The sequence below is a fragment of the Nomascus leucogenys genome, chromosome 10, assembly GCF_006542625.1.
Source record: "Nomascus leucogenys isolate Asia chromosome 10, Asia_NLE_v1, whole genome shotgun sequence".
Taxonomy (NCBI): domain Eukaryota; kingdom Metazoa; phylum Chordata; class Mammalia; order Primates; family Hylobatidae; genus Nomascus; species Nomascus leucogenys.
The window spans coordinates 33,414,631-33,425,201 of record NC_044390.1 but is presented as its reverse complement, the minus strand read 5'-3'; the positions used below and the strand labels follow the sequence as shown (position 1 = coordinate 33,425,201).

At 41.2% G+C, this 10,571-nt stretch overlaps 1 protein-coding gene across 2 annotated transcripts in view; it reads left to right on the top strand.

Annotated features, from left to right (window-relative positions):
- Positions 1 to 2,959: 2,959 nt before the first annotated feature.
- TBC1D15 (TBC1 domain family member 15) overlaps positions 2,960 to 10,571 on the top strand; it is an 80,345-nt gene continuing 72,733 nt past the window's right edge. The window contains exon 1 of one of the 2 annotated variants that reach the window (XM_003259551.4): positions 2,960 to 3,047. In XM_003259551.4, coding sequence (XP_003259599.1) covers positions 3,018 to 3,047 — 30 coding nt within the window. In that variant the 5' untranslated portion in view covers positions 2,960 to 3,017. The remainder of the gene's footprint in view (positions 3,048 to 10,571) is intronic. The other variant, XM_030819981.1, reaches the window with a different exon arrangement.

The window sequence follows — 10,571 nt, the reverse complement described above, 5'->3', positions numbered from 1 at the left end:
ATCTCGTATCTCATACTGCTTTAAAACAATCTGTCCGCTTGCTATATGTAAGTGTACTCTGATTATTCCCTCTAATAAAGTAAAAAATTAAAACCTGAAATTAACCCCTTCTGAAATCCTGACCTTGTTTCTTCCCTTTGCATATAGACAGAGGATATCATTGAAGAAGGAAAATAGGTCTATTTCCTCTATTAATATATAACTGTGCCATTCCTAAATGGGAGAATTGATTCAAATTAATTTGTAACACATGACAGCAACACTTCTTGAGAAATTGTGTTCTAGCTACATCTCTTGTTCAGCAAAGTGTACTAATTTTCAGAGAACAAAAGCAAAACAAAGTTTCACTTAAGAGTATGCATCTCAAAGTTTAATGTACATACAAATCAGGGCTCTTGTTAAAATGCAGATTTTTCTGTAGTTCTGGGGTGGGATCTGAGATTCTGCTTTTCTTTTCTTTTCTTTTCTTTTTAGACAGAGTCTAGCTCTGTTGCCCAGGCTGGAGTGCAGTGGCATGATCTTGGCTCCTGGCAACCTCCACCTCTGCCTCCCAGGTTCAAGCGATTCTCCTGGCTCAGCCTCCTGAGCAGCTGGGACTACCAGCATGCACCAACACGCCAGGCTAATTTTTGTATTTTTAGAAGAGACAGGGTTTTACCATGTTGGCCAGGCTGGTCTTGAACGGCTGGCCTCAAATAATCCGCTTGCCTTGGCCTCCCAAAGTGCTGGGATTACAGGCATGAGCCACCGTGCCCAGTTAGATTCTGCATTTCTAACAAGCTTTCAACTGACGCTGGTGCTGCTGGTCTGTACACGTACACTTTGAGTAGTAAAGGCTTACACTTTTTTGACGTATGATTAGGTAATTCAAGTCAGAAGTCCAGTGGCAGTGGACACAGGGATTAGAGTTTAGGAAAGAGAGACTTGGGCTGGGAATATTTGGGAGTCATCAGCACATAGGAGATTTTGATGCCAGAATATGAGGATAATGGCCCAGGAATAGTGTTTGGAGAAAAAGGAAGACAGGCCCAAGGCTAGCCCATGGGTAGCGCCATTATTTAAGGTGCACTTGTAGGATGAAATGTGAGAAGGTCAAGAAGTAGCAGATGAACCTGAGATGCCATTGAGGCTTTTCAATGAGAAGCCTGTAGTTCTCAAACTTATTATATTAAAATATAAGTAATAACTACCATTTATTGAGCCTTTTATTCCTGGCACTGTGCTAAGGGCTTCAAATTTTCTCTAAAACACAGGGTGTAAGAAATGTGACGTCACATTAAAATTTTTCTCTAACCACATCCCAATGCTCTGAGCTGGTGGAAAATGTAATTTGGGTCATTAGCAGGATTTTCCACTCCACACCCAAGATTATATGAAGGTTCTAGGGGTCTTAGTCTCAGTCCAGTACATTTGGAAAAGGCCTTCTAGTCTTCACTCAATGCTGATTACTGCTAATATTCTCATTTTCCCACCTCATTCATCCCTTGTAGGTGACCTGCTTTCTTGATTCACTGCCAAGCTTGGGCATAAGGATCTTGGTCATGGTTGGGATCTCAGATACCTAGCACGCAATCTCCCTAATACGCTACACATTCATTCCCACCTAAGGTTCCACCACTTCCCTCACCTATTAGGTTCCTGATAGTCACATAACCGGCAACTCTCCTTTTCTGTGGTTCAGCTAGTTGCCACCTACCTCAGCCAAACTCAAAAGCCCCTAACCTCTCTCCACTGTGTGAAGACGGAAGTACCTCAATGGGCAAAAGTGTTTTTGGTGAAAGGGACTTTTTATTCTGCCCTGGAGCCAGGGAAATCCCAGATCTGTGCCAGAGTTATCAAGGGGGTAGTATACAATCATTCTCTGCATTCTTTTACAGCACTGAGAACAAGTAAAATTCTTACCTTAGTATCTTTACAAATCATTTTACCACACATGTATTGTCCTATGAAATCCCTACAACCACTCCATGCAGGAGTAATTCCCAGTTTACATCCTGAAGCTTTGATAAATTTAGAAACCTGCTTTAAGTCACAGAGCTAATAAGTAATGTGTAGGTGCTATAAACTATGTGCCTTGGACTCTGCAGCTATGAGGGCGTGGTATTATCACAGTTCCTATCGAAATACCTTGCTGGAGGTCATGTGTGAGTGGCAGTGACCAGACAAATAGAGAGACCTCATACACAGAGGGGAAAAGTCTCCATGTATAGTGCCTGGAATATCTCCGTGTTAGTGCTGGGCTTTCTTGGATCTTCACCGCAACGCCATTATCTCGATTTTACTATAAGAAACTGAGGTTTCGAGGGCATTGGTGATTTGCCTACTGCCACAAAACCAGGCTAATGGGCTGTGCGCGGTGGCTCAATTCTGTAATTACAGCACTTTGGGCAAAGGCTGAAGCGGGCGGATCACCTGAAGTCAGGAGTTCGAGACCAGCCTGGCCAACATCGATGAAATCCCCTAATAAAAATTAAAAAATTAGCTGGGCGTTTGACGCGCGCCTGTAATCCCAGCTACCCGGGAGGCTGAGGCTCGAGCATCGCTTGAACCGAGTGGCGGAGGCTGCAATGAGCCGAGATCGCGCCACTGCACTCCAGCCTGCGCGACGGAGCGAGACTCCTTTTCTACAACAACAAAAAACCAGGACAAATCTTGCTGGCTTCCAGTATGGTATTCGTTTCATCTCCCCAAACTGGCGTGGCCTGCGCTAGCTTCAGAGTCTCGACAAACTCCAACACAAGTAAGATACACATTATTTTAGCAGTCTTCCTTGGGGGAACGTGGGGCAAGCACAAGCGTAGCGTTACGCCTGAGACTCCACCCCAGCCGCCTCTGAGCCCAGCTCAGCACGCACGCGTCAGGCGGCTTTTTTCCGCCCGGCCCCTTTCCTCCACTCCCTTCCCGCCATGCCCCGCCCCTTTCCCGCCCGGATGTTATTCTAGTTTTGCCGGATGTTGTTGTATGTCCGAGAGACACGTGAGATTCTGCTACGTCATTACCAGGCACGCGCAGGAAACATGGCGGCGGCGGGTGTTGTGAGCGGGAAGGTAGGTAACGGCCTCCAGGAAGACCTCGGCTTTTCTCTGGGAGGGGGATGTTTTTGCTCCTTTGGCAGCTGGTTGGGGGAGGGACACGAGGGACTTTCTGTGTCCGGACAACCCGTGACGTCTGTAGGAGAAGACTGGGTGGTACCAGCTGGTTTCCCGAGAATGCCATTTGAGCCGCGGAGTTACAGAGCCGGCTCCTGCTCCAAGGCCAGCTAGGCCTCGGCGCTCTTCTGCCCCAGAGCAGAGAGGCTTTTATTCGTATTACCTTTACTAAGGGACAGGTGGCTCTCTAGTTCCTTTTTTCCCCCGATTCACTCTTTCTTGACTCTAGTTCTTTATGTCTACTCTTCTGACTCCAACGTCTTTTCTGTCTTTGAAGCGTTAACCCGACTTGCCTCTGTCTTCTTTGCTACACTCTGGTGAAGATGTTTATGCTTCCTTCGGGAGGAGCTGAATAGGTGCTAGGCAGCTAGCTGTGCGCTTGGAAGAAACGAGTGTTTTGGGTCTGTTTTTACCAAGCTGCTGAGTTGGTTGGTTGTGAGCAGCAGGACGTGTTTCCTGAGAGAAATGGAGATTTACACCATCCTGTGCTTGTCTAGGAAGGCGTCCGTTCAAATATTTATTTCCTAGGCAGTTCAGTAGGAGTATTGGTCATGCTGGTTTACGGAGGTGGTCAGTGACACTCCTGATTTCGTTGGCAACTAGGATTACGTGCGGAGATTTCGTCTAATAGTGCCTATTCGCGTTCCTAGGGCACATCTTATGCATAGTTAGGGCTATCAGCTTTATGATGTGCCACCGGTAGTATTTCCCAGTGCAAGAGTATTTCATAAACAGCTGGAATCAACTGAAGTGACTCATCTAACACTAATGGTTGTTTACTCATTGCAGATAGCGTCCTCTGTTCCTTGAGTTTCACTCATGTCTCCCTGTTGCCTTCCCTACCCCATTTTGAATTATTTGACAGCGTTTGTGGTTTGGTGTTTGGAGTATTAGACTAGGCGGCTGAATGACAAATATGGGCTTGGTTTTGCTGTTAATCTGAAGTATAACCTTGGAAAATTGGGCAATTGTGACTTGTGTCTTTCACGTTCTTTATCTGCAGAATGGAGGAGATGCCAATCATTATTACTTGTATTGGAGTTGTTAGGGTTATATGAATTTTTTTTTTAAAAAAACATAAAATTACATACTTGTACGTACTGGCTCTTTTAAAGGATAGGTGGGCATCCTTTTTTGGATTATTTGTGCTCCTTGGTTGTCTTGTCAGTTTTTTACTTTTTATATTCAGGGTGGATGCTGATATACTGCTTGACTTACTGCATATTTGAAGGTCCTGTTTGATTTTCCATCTAAATTGATCCAGGCTGGGACTTTGCAAGAGGGGATCCCTTCCGTTTAAACATCTCCCTCTTTCAGGTTTGGATTGATTTTGAAAGAATCCTTGTGGCAATGCAGCAGAGTTGTGAAATGAAAAACATTTTTCACTCTTTGCAGCCACTACCTTTCATAGTCTGACTTCTTAAAATGAGACTTATATTTAGTAATTCTACTTCATAACCTCATTTATTCTCGTTCACTGCAAATTCACACCTGTTGCCATCACTCCACTGAAACTAGTTTTCCATGCCAAAAGCTGCTCCTCTCCCAAGTAATACTATCATGACCAACAAAACCCACTTGTTCTTCTCTCAGTAAGTTCAGATCTGGTTTAATGGCATCATCTTTCACCTGGTTGCATGTTAAACATACTTGGAGGCATTCATTCCTGTAACACTCTAATCAATAACCATGTCCTACCAGTTTTACCTTAAGAGGTTTCTTAAATTTACTGCATCTTCTTTACTATCAGTGCATAGTTCAGGCTTTTAGTCTGCTTCCATTCTTGATTTCTTGGCTGATTTTACTGCTTTTCTACAGTCTCTGCCCTTAATCTTCTCTACACCACAACTGGAGTTATTTTTGTAATGCGCAGACCTGATAATCTCTTGATTTAAAAAGCAAATGAAAACTCTTCACTTTTTTATCGTCAGCATAATAATAATGAAAGCTGGTTAATGAACATAAAAAGACATGTTACCTTTATGTTTCCCTACTTCCTAATCTTTTTACTTTAGGAAAGGGGATGGGGAGAAAATGTGTGTGTATGTTTATTTATTCATCTCCCCTCTCCCTTCAAGTTTTAGCTAAGAGTTCTAGTTTAGAAATCCAGGGGAGTGAATGTTAACCAAGGCTCACAAAAATCACTTGTGACACTTTTTAATAAAAGTACAGATAGTGGGCTACCAGCTCTGTTGAATTAGAATCTCTCAGTGTCTCCACCTAGGATGTAACTTTTCTTACAACTCTACTTGCTTTGAACTTGGAGTTTCGGAAAGTGATGGAGGAAGTTAATCTCTGTCTTGTAGGGAAGCAGCAAAAGGTAATGGTTAAGAGCTTGGTCTCTGAAGCCAAACTAGTTTCAGAAATTATCTTCACACATTTACAAGCGACTTCAGTAAAATTACTTAACCTCTCTGTGCTTCAGTATCCTCATCTGTGATATGATAACAGTACCTACTTTATGCTTGGTATGGGGATTAATGAGTAAATATATTAGAAACTGTAGACTGAACTAATCATCATGAGGTCAGATCCTGAAATGTTTTATCTGCACCTAACGTACATTCTGGCACATAATAGGTATTCAGTAAAGAGGAAGAAGCAAGAAGGTAGGAGAAAATGAGGAACCAGGTGCCGTGGCTCAGGCCTGTAATCCCAGCACTTTGGGAGGCTGAGGTGGGAGGATCACTTGAGCTCAGGAGTTCAAGACCAGCTTGGGCAACGTAACTAGACCCTGTCTCTATGAAAAATAAAAAAATTAGCTGGTTGTGGTGACATGTGCCTGTTGTCACAGCTACTTGGGAGGCTGAGGTGGGAGGATTCCCTGAGCCTGGGACTTGGAGGCTGCAGTGAGCTATAATGGTGCTACTGCACTCCAGCTTGGGTGACAGACCAAGACCCTGTCTCAAAAAAAAAAAAAAAAAAAAAAAAGAAAAGAAAAAGAAAATGAGGAGGGATTAGAGTGGGAGAAATGGGTCCATTAATAGCTCTTTTGTTTCAAAGTTGTAAAATCCTGTTGTAGTACACTTCCATTCACTCTAGATTTTCCTGTTAGTGTATTAGAATTTTTTTCTATTGAAAATTACTGGCCGGGCACGGTGGCTCACGCTTGTAATCCTCATCACTTTGGGAGGCTGAGGTGGGTGAATTACTTGAGGTCAGGAGTTTGAGACCAGCCTGGCCAGCATGGTGAAACCCTATCTTTACTAAAAATACAAAAGCCGGGCATGGTGGTACACGCCTGTAGTCCCGGGTACTCAGGAGGCTAAGGCAGGAGAATCGCTTGAAACCAGTGCAGTGAGCTGAGATGGTGCCACTTGTTCAGACTGGGCGACAGGCAGACTCTGTTTCAAAAAATGAAAAAGAAAATTACTTGAAACAATGGGGAAATCAGCTGTTTTTTTTTCTTAGTTAGAATTTGTGATGTCATTTTTAGTAAGAATTTATTTTGTAGCTTAAAATTGGCCCTAACCAATTCTTTTTAAATATGCTCATAGTCCTATAAAATTTTTGTGCTTTAGAAAGATGAATATTCTTAGTATCTAGATTTTCCTGGAGACTTGTTTTCCTAGACTAGATCTTTTAACATGGTAGTTAACTAGCGTATAATAGGAGTATGTCTTATTTTTAAATTTTTCTGGCATTCTTTAGTTCAACAAACGTTTTAGTACCTGCCATGTGCTGAGTTCTTTGGATACAAGGGTGGTTAAACACAGACTTGTATTATTATTGTTAATTTTATTTTTGGGACAGTCTTGCTCTGTCACCCAGGCTGGAGTGCAGTGGTGTGATCATGGTTCGTTGCAGCCCTGACTGTGTATCTCCTCCAACTCCTAAATTATTCGTGTCTCCTATCTGACTTCGCTTGGCACACCAATATCCTTGAGAAGCAATAATAGTTCTGCCAGTTGCTCTTCCTTGAGAGTTGTACCATTCTCTATATCTCAAAGCGTTCTTCACTTCAGACTATCCGTGATGTATTGCCCCACAACCACCTGTATTGTGCATTTTTTTTAGTTCCATAGTCATTACTCATTAACACATCCCAAATAAAACTCAGTTTGCTTTCTTCTTTCTGTTCTCCCTCTCAGTAAACAACCTCATCTACACAGTTTTGTCATTGACTGTTCTCCCCTTCACCTCTCACATCTAATCAGTCATGAAGTCTTGTCATTTTGATCTTCTAAATATCTTTCTAAGCCATCTGCCTTTCCTCATCCCCACTACCATTGCCTTAGTTCAAGCAAACCATGAGTCTCTCCCTCCCTGGATTACTGCAGCTGTTCGTTCTTGGCCCTGCAGCCACTTTATTGGCTTAGAAAAGGCAAATTTCTAGTTGCTTTTGTCTGTCTTCAGGATAAATTTCAAACTCTTAAATTCTTTAGCATGGCTTATGCAGCCCTTTATGATCTGATCTGGTCTCTGTTTTTGTTTCTAAACTATTTAGACTCTACTCTCTGGTATTTGGGTTTCAATCATGCAGTGAACTACTGCTCTGTATAAAACATACCCTCTGCTAAGAACGTATATCCTCTGCTTCCCTATACCCTCTACTAATTAAAATTGCCATTATTTAGATCTCAGTTTATATGTCGCTCTAAGTAAGTTTTCCTGATTCTCACTCTGCCTGAGCCTCCTAAATCTAGGTAAGATAGCATTTATTAGGGCTTGCTATGGCAGCCTGTTGGTACAATTACATGTTGTAATTGTCTGTTTTCTTGTCATCCCGTTAGATTGTAACTGCTGTGGAGGCAGTGACTGAATCTTACTGATTTACACCTAGTAGCTTGCTCTGTACCTGGCACATGGTAGGCGTTTACTGTATATTTATTGAAGAAGTAACTGAAAATGGTATCTCATTCGGGATTCTCTGCATTCCTCTATTACACTCTACCATATACATTGATTTACTGGCTTACATAATACTGCTAGTTTAGTCAGACACTTTTCCTTGTGTGTGTTTTTTCCACTGACACCTTTTATTTCCAGCATGTGGTTGGTGCTCATAAATGGGCTGAGTGCGTGAGTAAAGAAACTCTAAATCAGATTAAGTGGAATGGGGAGTAGTTCAAAGAATTTAGGCAGGCTATTGCTTATGTTCTTTTTTGAAGGATTTAGTAGAAGTTATTTGCAGAGAGAAAGGATAAAAGGGTGTGTTCCAGGTAGATGGAACAGAATACACCTGAAAAAAGGCACAAAGTTTTCGGGTAACAGAGTTCACAATGGCCCAAGGCAGAAATGTTTTAGGTGTTGGGGAGTATCAGGAAGTATAGCCTGTTGGGGAGTATCAGGAAGTATAGCCTCACTGTAGAGGTAAAGGGTGAAGTCAGAAGATTTTTAAGCCCCTGTGTGGTATAACCAGATGGACATTTTGTAAAGGTTAGTTTGGGCAGTGGTTATACATTATGCACCTTAGACAGATTATTGGAAGGTGACTAGATCAGAAGAAGAGAGATCAGAATGTTATTTTAGTGACTTAGGCTAGAAATGTTAAGGGGCCAGTGTCAGAGGAGAAGGTTTGAGGGACTTAGGATATAGGGTCTGGATGGTGAAAGAAGCATTTAGGATAACTGGGTGGATGACATATCTTTGACAGAATTGGGAATATCGAAGAAGAGCAGGTTTAGATAGAACACATTGAGTTTAAGATGCCTTATTGAAATGGAGATACCAAGTAGGTGCTTAGATATTTGGGTGGAGCCCGTTAGGATGCTCAGTCTCGCATTTCCTGGGGATGCTTTCTGGAACCATATGCTCAAATTATCATCTGTATGCCAAATAGTTTTGAAAGAAACTGAACTTTTGAAACTTTTTTCGTTGTTATATTAGCCTATAAGTTCACATAATTGCTAAAGAATGTATGTTGTGTATGATAGGTGATGGGTTTTCAAGTTTGGAGAATGATTTAGGGCAATAATTTTACCCTAAACTTACTGCTACATTTAAAATATTTGGGTTGAATTTTTCCTTTATCTTCCATTTTTGGAAATAAATAAAAATTATAATAATCATAATGTAAGTAAAAATTCAGTCTTAAGTGTAGGGACAGTATAAAAAATTACTACTTTTTTTTATGCTTCCTTATTTTTTCCAGCTCTTTGTGTCAGGAAGGATGTTCTTGAGTTGGATTGTGCAAAAGTTCATTCTGTCTAAAAGCTGAATTTATCTGTTTTTCTGCCTCATTTTTGCTTTTTAATTAAAACTTTTGCTAAATTAGAGGTGAGAAAATTTATTCTAAAATGTTTGCTCTGGTAACCAGAACTCTTTTAATAAGTTGTATCTGACATAGCTCCTTTGCTAGAGGAGAAAAACAAAATGCAGTTTCTGTTGCTTTCAGCAGGCCATCATTGGAAGTTTTATAAATGTACTTATCTGCTTGGGCATCTGAGCAAATATTTAAGAATAAGTAAGAGCCTGGAGGGCATGAGACATTTTTATCCTGAAAGGAAAACTTTCCTCCTTTTTTTAATAGTATTTTTACACTTAGAATATTCCTTCTTTACCTTTTTAATAATTTTGCCAGGTACAGACAAGCAAGGAACTCTAATACCTTTTAATCTCTCTGTTCTTTATGATGTCTGGCACATAATTGCTTCATAGAAGTTTGTTGAATTGAGTTTTATACAGTCAGTTTAGCACCACCAAGTGGCAAGTCTTTGAATGCTCTTGATATATTTTGCTTCCTGTGGACACCTGATTCCCAATTAAGTGCGGGTATGATTGTTAATTTTTTTCTGAGGCAGGACTAATTTCTTTCTTTTTAGTGAGAATGTCCTCATATATGTATGTATTTATTTTTAAGTAGGTTTTTACTGTTTACAACAATAGACTTTCTATGTAAATTATTTTTTATACAGATTTTTTTTTTTTTGCCCCAAGATGTGGCCTTGGTCCATGGCCCAGGCTGGAGTGCAGTGTGTGATCTCGGCTTACTGCAGCCTCCACCTCCTGGGCTCTAGTGATCCTCCCGCTTCAGCCTCCTGAGTAGCTGGGACTAAAGGCATGCACCATCACACCCAGCTAGTTTTTGTATTTTTTGTAGAGACGGGGTGTTGCCATGTTGCTCCATCTGGTTAGAACTCTTGGCCTCAATTGATCTGCTCACCTCGGCCTCCTAAAGAGCTGGAATTACAGGTGAGGCACCGTACCTGGCCTATACAGCTATTTTTGAGATACAATTGATATGATAGGCCACATATATTTAGAGTATACAACTTTGACATTTGTGTACACCATGAACCCATGAACACAATTAAGATAATGATGTTTTCACCACCTCTGTTAGTTTTCTCGTGACTCACTGTACTCCATCACTCCATGTGTCCTCAGGCAACCACTGAGCATTTTTTTGGTCACTATAAATTAGTTTTAATTTTCTAGAACTTTATATAAATGGAATTATATAGTATATACTCTGTTTTT